Below are 13,642 nucleotides of genomic sequence, written 5' to 3' on the forward strand. Positions count from 1 at the left end.
TGTCCCCTCCATAAAGCATGGGAACCACCTCTGAATCATTTATTTAAATACATTTGAGCTTCGATGAAACCATCTGTTTCTTGCCCAGAATTGTGGGGTGGGGCATTAGATCAGAGGTACCCACTTAAGAATCCAGATATCAACCACCATATGTCTTACAGTAACAGAAGGACAACTTTAACCCACAAATTCTAAATCACTGTGTGACTTATTTTTATGTTTTTTAATCCACGTAGAACAAGCAAATGAACATGCCGACTGATAAAAAGTGAATTAAAATACCCGGGCCATTAATTATGCATTTTTATTTGGGGGAACCCTTAATCAGAGCGAAAGGAGTCTGCGATTGCTAAACAGCATTCGGAAACGCCTGTCCCCATACGAGCAGCTGTCCAAACATAACTGTTTTGACCAATAAGGAGTGTCCACTAAACCCTAATCTTCTTGCTGCAGAGCTCCTCCTTTCCCCTGCTCCCTCCACCCACCCGAGCTCCTCGGCTACCCCGGCGGCACCAATACACGTAACACTCTGGGTGCGTCCCCTATGTACATCGTTCCATTGTTTCCCAGTTTGGTTGGTGCTTTATGAATGCCATACATACATACATACATATATACATTCGTGCAACTACACCTTTTATAGCCCGTCCACCGAATACGGGATGGCCTATTATACTGTTTCGCTTTATTATGCAATGTTTTTATGGCCATTTGCAAAGTACAAACATGCCAAATTTGAAATAATGTATTTATTTTGTAGTTTTCTGCCTCCATAGGGTAACAGAGTGATGTACAAATGTGCAAAATCACAAACATAATAATATAAAAATAGAAATATATACAAACTATTTAATACGGTTCTATGTGATTGTATCAAAAGAAATTCATCAATGGAGAACTGATTGATTTTTTTGTTGTTGTAATAATCAATTGTGCCACAATTATATGCCGGTGAGACCCCCCCTATATTGTAGTGCATCTAGTGCAGCGACCCTCCTGAGCCTGCTTTTTTCATGGTTAGGGCATTGTTTGTACCGTTATGCAGCCCCTGCCCCTTGCAGCCCCGGCACCCTTCCACTTCCCTCTCCCTCTTCCCCCTCCCACCTCCCAGCCCGCCCCCACAACTTGATTGGAGAAAGTTCATAGCCATGGCTGGTGTACCCACCAGCGCCTCCCTGCTCGCCCATTTCCACCTGGAGCGAGTGCAGGTGAGCCATCTAGTGCAGCGACCCTCCTGGGCCTGCTTTTTTCATGGCTAGGGCATTATTTGTACCCTGATGCGGCCCCTGCCCTTGCAGCCCTGGCACCCTTCCACGTCCCTCCCCCCTCCTGCCTTCCAGCTCGCCCCCCCCAACCTGATTGGAGTAAGTTCGTAGCCATGGTTGGTGTACCCACCAGCGCCTCCCTGCTCGCCCAATTCCATCTGGAGCGAGTGCAGGTGAGCCATCTAGTGCAGCGACCTTCCTGGGCCTGCTTTTTTCATGGTTAGGGCATTGTTTGTACCCTGATGTGGCCCCTGCCTCTTGCAGCCCCGGCACCCTTCCACTTCCCTACCCCCTCCCTACTCCCCTCTCCCACCTCCCAGCCCGCCCCCCCAACCTGATTGGAGAAAGTTCATAGCCATGGCTGGTGTACCCACCAACGCCTCCCTGGTCGCCCATTTCCATCTAGAGTGAGTGCAGGTGAGCCATCTAGTGCAGCGACCCTCCTGGGCCTGCTTTTTTCATGGTTAGGGCATTGTTTGTACCCTGATGTGGCCCCTGCCCCTTACAGCCCCGGCACCCTTCCACTTCCCTCTCCCTCCCCCCAGCCTGATTGGAGAAAGATCATTACCATACAGCAGCCTCCTGCACTACGACCACCCCTCCCCCAAGGACATGATTGGTGGGACACTTGGTCTTAACTGACTTTCCCAGGGCAGCCCTCTGCCCGGCAGCCCCTGCAGCGAAGGGCCAGAGGCAAAGGGCGGCTCTGACATTGGCGGCTCCAAGATGTTTCTGCAGGTGTCCGCAGGGAGAAGCCAATGAAGCCAGCAGACAACAGACACCAACAAAAACTTTAAATGTGGCATGGGTGGGGTGTAGAGCAATAACTCTACTCCAGAAAGCCCCTGCCACTCTACCTACCTTTCCATAACATAGACTGCCATAGACTTACACCATACATAGTTAGAGAGATGTGTGCCCTCCAGCCTATATCTACTCATGGCTGGACTGTAAATATTCCTTGCATTACATACTAACACACTTGCCAATGTTAATATGTATCACACCTTAGAGAGAGCTGTGAAAATTAACCTGCGTTGCATCTAGACAGGACTGTGAATGTTAGCACATGCCACACATAGATAGTATTGTGAAAGTCAGCATGTGCCACACTTAGATGGATCTTGAATGTTAGGACGTCTCACACTCAGAACTGCAAACATTAGCCTGCATCGCATCTTGACTGTGAACATTAGCATCTGCCACACTTAGACGGAATTATGAAGGTTAGCAAGTGCCACACCTAGACTTGTGAACATTAGCCTGCGTCGCATCTAGACAGGACTGTGAATGTTAGCATCTGCCACACGTAGACGGAATTGTGAAGGAGCAAGTGCCACACCTAGAATTGTGAACATTAGCCTGCGTCGCATGTAGACAGGAATGTGAATGTTAGCATCTGCCACACGTAGACGGAATTGTGAAGGTTAGCAAGTGCCACACCTAGAATTGTGAACATTAGCATGTGCCGCATCTAGATAGGGTTGATAATGTTAGCATCTTCCACACTTAGATGGAACTGTGAAGGTTAGCAAATGCCACACCTAGAATTGTGAACATTAGCCCATGCCACATCTAGACAGGACTATGAATGTTAGCATCTGCCACACTTAGATGGAACTGTGATGCTTAGCAAACGCCACACTTAATTGTGAACATTAGCCCATGCCACATCTAGACAGGAATATGAATGTTAGCATCTGCCACACTTAGAAGGAACTGTTAAGGTTAGCAAGTGCGACACCTAGAATTGTGAACATTAGCCGATGCCGCATGTAGACAGGACTGTGAATATTAGCATCTGCCACACTTAGATGGAATGGTGAAGGTTAACAAGCACCACACTTGGACAGAACTGTGAACTTCAGACTGGGTCGCATCTAGACAGGCTTGTGAATGTTAGCACATGCCAGATAGTAATGTGAAAGTCAGCATGTGCCACACTTCGATGGATCTTGAATGTTAGCACATCTCACACTCAGAATTGTGAACATTAGCCTACATCACATCTTGATAGGACTGTGAACATTAGCATCTGCCACACTTAAATAATATATTTTGTTAAAAATAAAATTTGAATGTTAGCTTGTCCAACACTTAGATGGAATTGTGAATATGAGCATGTTAAATATTATATAACCCACTAACCAAAAATACTTAACACCTTTACATACTTATCTGACTCAACAAACTCACACAATCAGCTCTCGCACAACAACTCGCACACACTTCACAATACTGAACAATACATAAGCCGCACCAACAGCACACGCGGACTGACATCGATCCGATACACGCACCAAAGCTCAGCACCCGGTGTATACCGAGTTGAAGCTGCCAACAGAACACCACTCCTCTCACTAGCCTACTCCCTCTTCACCTTACTAACGCATCCCACCTTCTCGTTTGCAGAGCCGCCAGAGTGACTGGGGACCAACTCCGTTGGTGACGGTGCGCGGTACAAATACCTTTAACATTTAACATTTAACATTTAACAAACTTAAAGTTTAAGTTTGTTAAATGTTAAATGTTAAATGTTAAAGGTATTTTTAAACCCACCCACCACATATATCAGGGATGTCATTAGGGGGTCACAAGGAGTCGCGACGGCGACCTCTGAGGCCCTCCTTGCTACCCCTGTGGTCTCCCTTGATACCCCTTTTTAAACGGATGCTTCTGGGCCGTGGCCAGCACCATGTTGCTCTTTGTTTCTGGAGTGGCTGGATTTCATATTCTGCCCTCTTAAAAAAACAGGGGGTCCCACAAGTGTAACATTTTGAGCAGTGACCCTAAATAAGAAAGAATAGGAAAACAATAGTCTGTCTGGAATTCTATACAATAATTGCTAGACTCATTACAGGTTTATTTTAGGCACACTTCAGGGGGTGAGTCACTGATTTCGTCTGTTCTTAAACACCTCAAATTCACAATACAGGCAAAAACTATATGCATTTTGATTTTCACAAATTGCAGTTATAGCATGTTTTTTTCTGCCTTTAACTCCATTACGAACATCACAAGACATTCCATCTCAGTGTCCTCAGTCACTTCACAAAATCTTTGTGCCTAAAAGCTTGTGTACAGTTTAGGAATGTTTGACCATAGCACATCAAATGGCCCTTTATTTCATTGTGGCACAATTAGTGCTTTGGTGTAATGTGTCTATCTCTCCATGGCATGCTGTCCAGGATGTCTGTGTGCATGTATGAGGTAACGAGTGCCCAGAGTACGGGGTGTCGTGTGAGTGCGCTGCTTTCCCTGCCCTACTCTAAATTCTTTGTGGTATGCATTTTGCCAACCTCTGAAGCCTGAAAAGTAGATCCACGCAGGCTTGACATGTGGCCAAATTTGCACCAGACCTGCAGATGAACAGGCCTGCTGTTAAATCAGTTACCAGTTTATTGGTATCCACTACAGAGTGCAATTTGCTTTCTGACTTTGAGAACATTCAGACATGTAATTGCTCCTTTTACTATAGCTGGTGACATAGCTATACCTGGTAAGATAGCTCAGTGGGTTGAGCGCTCACTGCTGCAATATGTGTGTGTGATCTGCAGGTTGCATGTTCGAATCCCGGCAGTACCAACTGAGCTTTTCATCCTTCTGGGTCTATAAATGAGTACCAACACAGGTTGGGTGATATTGTATGTATGTTTGTTCTATATAAATCGCTTAAGTGTTTGTGCTACACATCATTATCATTTGGCCATGGAAGTCTGCTTGCATTCATAATAATTTGGTAATATTGGCATATACACAGTGCTATTAACAATACATTCTTGTATGAAATGTATATCACTTTACAGTGATATCATAACCATTTTTATCGTAGTGTACTTAGGAACAATGCTATGTGATGCCACTTCCTGTTTCCATCGCTTCCCGTGATGTCCCTTTGGGGTGGGGTCAAATGACATCACTTCCTGTGATGTCATCAGAGGTCACAGGTCGTGTGATGTCAATTCCGCTACCCGAGGCAGTTTGTTGAATGGCGTCCCTGGTTGAATTCTATTTTGGCAAAAACTCCTGTTAACCTTTAAGACAATGTGAACGGGCTGCTTCAAACTAAACTACTGATCCAATCTAAAATCCTAACATTGGCACCTCCCACAAGCAGATTCATTTGAGGTGCATTTCAGGAAGGAAGGTGCAAGAACGGCAATCAATTGTGACCATTCTGTGATGTCTGTGAGTCCTTGTCCGTTGCGCTGATGGATTAGAATAGATGGAATTCAGAATGGCATTGCCTCGTGGCATTGCCTAAACCAAAGCCAGTAGTAACTTTGAGCCACAGTCCCTAACCCATCACCCCCTCCCTCAGACCACAGCCTGAAAGCCCAGAACTTGCATGTATGAACACAAACTCACACTTGATACAGGGCACACTGACATCTATTCTTCCATGACACAGCGTCTCAGTTTCCGAGGCTCTGCATGTCTCAACACTGCAGCAACAGCCGCCAAACTCTACTCCCTCCTCTCCGACTAACATTCTAGCCCAGACAACTCAAGCATCCCCTCACAGGCGCCTTAACAGCAAGCGGCCTCGATAACCGAACTTAACACAGCTAAAGGCGACATCTCCAATGTGGCCAATGTTTAAACAAAAAAACAAAGGGGGAGAACCCTTGTCACGGTGGCGCTGGGTATAATGGTTACCACACGATTATTCAATGTTCAAGTAAAAAAAGTCAAACATTACTAATTATGTCAAGGGAAAATTGTTTAATTCGATTTGCAGCCGACACATGTTTCAACCCTCCTGGATCTTCATCAAGGTTGCAAAAAGCAAAATGTGACAGCAATATATGGGTACATCAGTCACAACAACCGAATGATGAATCCCCAGTTAAGAAGTCCCAAGTACCAGTTGTGAGGTGCCCAATAAAAATAGAGTATTGGCTGATTGCACATGTATCCAAAAGATGGATATAACACACCATTAATTAAAAAAGATGCTTTTGAATGAATGGTGTGTTATGTCATTTTTTTGGATACATGTATCACATCATTGATATCACGCAACACACATGCATAATTCTAAATATGGCAGACAACTGCACAAATAAATGAACGAGACCTCAGATATGTGCCCCAAGGCATCACGCATCTGTTGGTGACAAAAAACAGAGACATGACACTCAACATCTCAAGTAGAAACTACACATGCACACAAAATCACAAATCTATGGGTGACACTATGGACACATAGCACAAGAAACTACAAATATATCCTCACTGACATAGCACAAAATATTACAACACCACAAATACATGTCATACCGATGGCATAACATCACAATAACAAAAATATTTGTGGCATACCAAGTACAGGACATCTTACAACAAATGAATACACGTGTTAATGGTAGCCAGTTGCATTTTGAGAGTGCCAGCACGGGTTGATAAACTGCTGCCATGCCGGTTTGATTCGGACACAGCCAGAACCACACTGCGGATGAACAGTTGAGGTTTTGTTGTGCTGGCTGCTTTCCACTTTTTAAATAAACTCCTCTTTCTTGACCTCAGCCCTGAGCATGAAGAAACTCACTGAGTTCCTTCTCCCACGACCACCCTACGTAGACCTGAGTTTATCAATGCAGGGGTCTGCAACCTTTGTCTCACCAGATTTGTTGGACTACAACTCCCATCAACCCTAACCAGCATAATCAACAGTGAGGGATCATCAGAGTTGTAGTCCAAATTATATTTCGCAGGCTGCAAACAACATAGTGATATTTCAGAGAGCATCAGAATGGTAGTAAAAAATAGGGCCCATGACATCACAAAAACACGGTTCAGCTAAAAAATTAATTGGCAAACAACATAAAAATACATTGCACATAACAATAGAATGTATGGCTACATGTCAGCATTAAACATATGGTAAACAACTTGTTTCATGATGTCACTAATACCTGGCACAGTGCATTAAAAATATATGGCAAAACATCAGAAATCGGTAGCACACAACATCACAAATGTATGGCATGCAATATCCCTAATACAAACTGACTGCTACTCGAATGTTGCATCTCACATATTATTTGTTGCAACTCATCATCTCAGTACTTATATATAGACTGTTGCACCCCCTTCTTGTGTTTCTTGATTGTTCCATATAATAGTGTGATTGTTGCACAATCCCCCACCTCAACGGCCAAAACCAGCTTCCATGTGCAAGGTGCTGCGGGCCCAAGGGCCACTACAGCTTTTTATTTACTTGGCATATATGAAAAATGCTTAGTAAAAATACCATGCCGTTCTTTTGGGCTACCCAGCAACTTGCAGGCAACCAAAATTACATTGTGTGCGCACGAGGCGCTGGGAGGCTTAGGGGGCATCCATGGCATTTTTTACTGGGCATCTATGGGAAAGCAATCTTGATAAGTGTTATTACATGACTAGACTGTCATTTTGGTGCAGCCATTTTAGCCATTTCTTATTGTGGTATGCCATTTTGTCTTGGACATCTTTCTTAAAGCAACTATGATACGTGTTAATATGTAGCTAGACTACCATTTTGGTGCAGTTATTCTAGCCATGTTTTACTGTGGCATTATATTTTGTATTGGGCATCTTTGATAAAGCAAGCATGATATGTGTTATTATGTGGCTAGCCTAGCATTTTGGTGCAGCCAGCCTAGCCATTTCTTATTGTGGCAAGATATTAAGTATTGGGCATCTTTGATAAAGGAAGCATGATTAGTCTTATTATGTGGCTATTGGCATTTTGGTGCAGCTAGTCTAGCCACTTCTTAGTGTGGCATGCCATTTTGTATTGGGCATCCTTGATAAAGCAAGCATGAAAAATGTTATTATGTGAGTAGACAAGCATTTTGATGCTGCCAGTTTGGCCATGATTTCATACTATAGCATGGCATTTTTAATAGTAAAGCCACCTTGAGTATGTTATTACATGGGGATATTGCCATATATTGGCAGAACAAGCGTGAACATGTGTTCTTATAGTATCATTGCTGACATTATGCGCAAAGAAAACATGAATATGATCTTATATGGGAATTCTGGCATATATTGGTGCAGCCAGCATGGAAATGTATGGGAACTGCCAGTGTGAATTTTTTTTTATACTGGCATATATTGTGGGCAAATGTATCATGGAAATGTGCTGGGCAAATTTTCCTGTGCGCTGTTGGTGATTCGCATCTATTGGATTTTTTCATGAGTTACCCTACAAAACCAATTGAGAACTGTTTGGCTTTTTATCCAATTTTTCAATAAAAGAGTGCTGTAAAATACACTATTTTAAGTCACTATTTTAATTATTTTTGAAATGTTCTCCAGGGGTTACCCCTACCCACCCCCACTTCCCTCAGCCCATCTTGATTGTTCCGGGCTACCTCGCTGCGCACGTTCGCTGTGGCATATATAGGGGAATATTTACACCCCTCCAATTAAAACATTCTCCAGCCGCCACTGGGATGTACAGCTAGAAAATGAAAACTGTAAACAATTATATGGGGGAAAATGGAGATTCCTGCAACCATTGCTAAAGAGCCACTGGAGCGGTTGCCCTCTTTCCCCTGGTACTTGGCTCCTCTATGTGATTTCTCATCTGTTAAACAGACTCAACTTCACTATCATTTGAAACTGAGGTATGACTGATATCTGTTCTGTTAAACTGACTCTTTCTGACTGGCTATTATTTAAAGTTGAGCTGGAAGCAACGTCTCTTATGCAAAGTAGCACCTCAAACTACACATTATTTGAAGCTGTGCTGCGAGTTATGTCTGCTTGAGTTAAAAGAATGAAATCTCTTTCTTAGTGCAATGGCATATTTGTAACTGTTGAACCTGAGGTCACTTTTTAGGATGTCTATTATTTGATGCAAAACTGTATTGTCTTAAACTTACTCAGAATATGCGTAATGTCACATTTTGTTTAAACCAGCTTGGTAAAATATAGGTATAGTTAAACTAGTTGGACTGTTGATTCTTATTTAGTGTGTCACCCCTCCCTCCCCCAACAGCCCCCTATTGTATTTGTGCCCCCTGGTTTGACCCCCTCCCTAATACTCATTTCCAGTTCATCTAAACCTCGGGGTAACCCAGCCCATCTACTTCAACATTTGTTTGAAAAGCGGATCCCTCTGGAAGATGGGACGAGCTAAAGCAGATTCAGTCAACTGACAAGCTCTACCCGACAGCCCAATGACTCTGCCCCAGCCCTTCCAGCCTACTTCCTAAATATACCGATTTAATTATAGAAAAGTCTTCTTCTGCGCACCAAAAGTAAAGGCTCCCAAAACTTTGCCCTATGCAATTGCCCGTATACATTAAGTGAGCAAGAGGAAACTCACCTGAGTAGGGTCCTTCAGTCTAGAAGTTGGGGTGCTGCGGCTGGAGGCGAGGGAGCAGGGGCTGCCAGGGATGTCGGTTCGCAAGGCCAGGGCCTTCCCACAGGGTGAGTGAGCCGGGCTGCAGGGGCCCGAGCAGGGGTCCTGCGGGCGGAGGGAAATATCAAAAATCAGCCATTCTTTTGAGCCAGCCATGCCATGTATTTAGGGATCAGTTCAAAACTCTGCATTGATTTGGGAAGCGCACTAAAGTGTGATGGCGAAAGGTCGCGCAAGCTGGCAAAAATAGCTGAAAGACCAAGGTCGACACCTGATTCATGGAATTTTCTGCACGGTTCAAAGTGACTTTGCACTGCTTAAAAGTGAATTTGCACCGCAAACACAAACCCTGATTCATGGAACTGTGCAAAGGGTATTTTTGCAGTGCAAAGTCGTTTGCAGTAAAAAATGACTTTGCACTGCAAATATACACTTGCAGAGTTCCAGGATCAGGGTCTGTGTCGGCGGTGCAAATTCACTTTTTAGCAGTGCAAAGTCACTTTGAACCGTGCAACAAATGGCATGAATCGGGCGGAAAAACGAAATAAGGTACGTCTACCAGTTTTGGGATAGGATAAGGAACAGTCTTAAAAAAAACAGGTTTGCCAAATGAGGCAAGTAGGGGAAAGTGTAGTGTGGGAGAGTAAAAAAGAACCCGCACAAAATAACTAAGAACATTTTTTTAAAGTAACTTAAAATTGGGCTCAATTCACAGAAGCGTTTCATAATAGTGCAATCTCATAGGAAAATGCTCTGTGAATCAGGCGCTAGTTTCAGAACGATTGAATTATGAAAAAGGATTGAGTTTCAAAACTGTGTAATTCTGGAGGATGACTTTTAGACTATTTCAATTCAATAAACTGAAAATAAATCTTCAGAGTGAGATCAGCTCATCGGCCATGGACCATGGAGCCTTCATTATTTAATGCAAACTGCAGCTTTGCTAAAACTGTACTCTTGTGTGAGTGAAGTGCTCAGTGCTGGTCTATGACTGGGACATGCTGAAGGTAAGAGGAGGTGTGATAGTAGTCAGGTTTTAGCTTCCTTCAGAACTCCAGATCACACGCCGACCCGACCATAGATGATCAGGTAGTGTTTCAGGTACACAGGCAGACTTTGCGGCCGAGTTTTAGCCCAAGGCCTTTTTGTTAAGGCGGTCTACAAAGGTGCCACACTTCTGCCACAGCCATGAGAAGTGGCGTGTGGGTAAGTGGGGGGAGTACCGAGGGGGGGGGTTGTCTTTTAAAAGCTGAGGATGGAACAGAGCTGTGATGGTAGAGGACTCTCTTACTGAGCAAGTACGTGAAACAGTTTATTTCGGGAATAACAAAACGTTCCCATAAAAACAACAACAATTAACAACATAATTCCATATCACTCAATCAATAAAATAAACAGCATTCCATCCATTATAAAAACCATGCATATAGTAGAACTTGAAAAACAAAGACTTCTCTAGAAAATGATAAGTTACCAAAGAGAGGACACAAGTTTTGGAAGATGTAGATGTCATTGTCAAAGTAATTGGAGTCTACAAACATATTGAGGAAAATAATACATAGACTGAGGGAGGGGTCGTTATTGCAGGATAATGGCCCGCCACCAAGTCACTGCCTCAGGTGAAGCCCAGGGCCATAAATTGGGGAAGGGTCATTATCCAAGCGATAATGACCCTTCCCGAGGTCTACAATGCATTAACTACGTATTTTGGAGTTTTCGAGGTGAAGTAAAAAGAAAATGGTGCTTTAAGATTGAGTAAAGTAAACAGACAAACTGAGTTAATACTTTAAATGTGATATTATTTTGTAGTATTTAAAGAACATGGTTGTCTTCATAAGTTAAGAATTTTTATTGCAACTTGGTTGAACTTGAACAGGTTTACCATGACCAAGTAGTAGGTGTCATGTAAAATTAAACCTTTCTTTACAAGAAAGAGAAAGAATGTTCCACTGTTTTATCTTTCTCTCATGTTAAATCGCATGCTGTAGCAAAACAACCCAAAGGTCTTGCCAGAGAGGAAGTGTCTTGTTGAAACAACATCTTGCCTGGAAACTGCATTGTTGTTTCCTTGTCTGCTTCTGAAGGCAGAATGTCCCCCATCCAGTCAATATCAGTAGTTATTGACTGCACTCTACACTTTCCGGTTAGCTGAGTGGAGGTCTATAATGATTCCTATGTGCTGATACATGATCGTTTTGATCAAGTGGACATGTGCACACATGATTTGGAGAACTTATGCCAGAATGGCATTAGAAATGTTCAAAGGTTCACACAGAATATTCAAGCTCCAATATTGTCTTTATATCAACTGTACCGGGATACACTGAGTTGGAAGGTGGACAATTAATAGCCCTTGAGATTACATTTTTGCTGACTTAAGATCGAGTGAAAAAGTAGCATTTCATTTTTAAAGAGAGACCCTCCATTCATACCCTCTATTAGGCCAGGTTTAGAGGGTGAAAAACGAACCATAATCCCCAAGTCAAAGATCAAACCGACTTAATGATGGAAATCTCAAAATGACAGACGCATCAAGAGAAGATTATGCACTTGTATTTTTTTTTAATGGATACAATTTGGGTTTTTTAAAATCAGTGTCTTTACACAAACAGAAGTATTTTCACGTGGAGGATTCGAATATTTACAATCTGGCAATTTGTTGAGAATAGAGTATGGATGTCCGATATCAAAAGAAAAGTGTATTTTGACTAATTGATTCCTCACTAAATCTTAAAATAAGATTAATCTTGAAATGCAACTGACCAGTGTTCAATATTTTCCCTTTATTTACAATCAGCACATTGACTCCGCAATAGACCTCCTCCTAGCCAATCTGAATGCTAGAAATGAAGGCTGCAATCTGTGGTAATGGCAGCCTGACAACACCACAGAACATATGTTTTGAGCTGTGGAAAGGGAGAGTGGCGGGGCATGTGCAGTTCAATTCCCCAAACTAGCAAATAGCCGTGAAACACAAGATGTATAAAGTGTGGTAATTAGTTCCATGTTCATTAAAACAATCTTACAACTTGCATGTGTGTGCTTATTTTTGCACCACAACAAAGGTTTATTCAGAGGTGCACCTCTTGCCCACTGTGCTTAGAGAGGCGCAGCTTCACCTCACGGATGAAGCCCAGAAAGGCAGAAACACGCGTCTAATGTTCTTGCTACACTTGTTCAGAGGGAAATGGCCTAGTCCTTGCAGACGAGGACAGACTGATGTGCAAAATGTCTATTTCTCTTCTGTGAAAGGTACAGTGAAATACAACCTGGGTGTAGACACTCCTGAGTGGGAACCAACCCATAGAACATGGTTTTAGTCCATGTTCGTTCGCACTCCATGGGCTTCCTCATTTTTGCATGCTTTCCTTTTTAGCTACATAGTTCCACGTGTTAACCCTCTTATTGACTGTGGGCGGGGTCTTTATTGCGTGAGAAAATGACCTTTCCCCTACTTGAGACTCCACCTCGGGCAATTACTTGGAGGCAGGTCATACTTTTACGATAATGACTCTTCGCTTGTCCCAGGTGGCCTTAATAAGATGGATCCTATCATGAGTTTGAGCCTGTGAACCCATGCAACAATGGACGCAAGAGCCCATACTGGATGCAGGTACGCTGCCTTCCTTCACCTATAATGGATGCACTTAGGGATGCCGCCACCCGGTTTGGTCTTTGCCGCACACTGTGCATAACTGAAGCACGATGTCTGGTGGGGTTTGAATAAATCATAACCATTGACATTGCTCTCAGTCACATTCCAAAATAATCATTTTTCAGCCTGCCACGCCATCACACAACTGTATGTAAGTCAGGCTTGTTGTATTGTATTGTGTTGTAGCATTTATATAGCGCCTTTTACCATTATTATACTCTCAATGCGCTGGTGGTTGGAACGCCCTCCGGGACCGAGGTTCAGAGTGTTGGAGGTCACGAAGTAAGATTAGAATGCGTGTGTGCATTCGGTCAAATAAGGCTTAGCATGGCTGGACAGGTTCATGAGGTCAGGCATGTGGAT

The 13,642-nt window shown here is 43.2% G+C and overlaps 1 protein-coding gene across 7 annotated transcripts in view; it reads right to left on the reverse strand.

Moving 5' to 3' along the window:
* The window catches only part of LOC138569831 (transducin-like enhancer protein 2), a 1,070,704-nt gene that overhangs the window by 488,731 nt on the left and 568,331 nt on the right, over window positions 1–13,642 (reverse strand). For all 7 annotated transcript variants that reach the window (XM_069648244.1, XM_069648230.1, XM_069648222.1 and 4 more), the window contains one exon: window positions 9,589–9,729. In XM_069648244.1, the coding sequence (XP_069504345.1) occupies window positions 9,589–9,729 (141 nt within the window). The remainder of the gene's footprint in view (window positions 1–9,588; window positions 9,730–13,642) is intronic.

The sequence above is a fragment of the Ambystoma mexicanum genome, chromosome 1p (genome assembly GCF_040938575.1).
Source record: "Ambystoma mexicanum isolate Mex_15411 chromosome 1p, UKY_AmexF1_1, whole genome shotgun sequence".
Lineage (NCBI taxonomy): Eukaryota > Metazoa > Chordata > Amphibia > Caudata > Ambystomatidae > Ambystoma > Ambystoma mexicanum.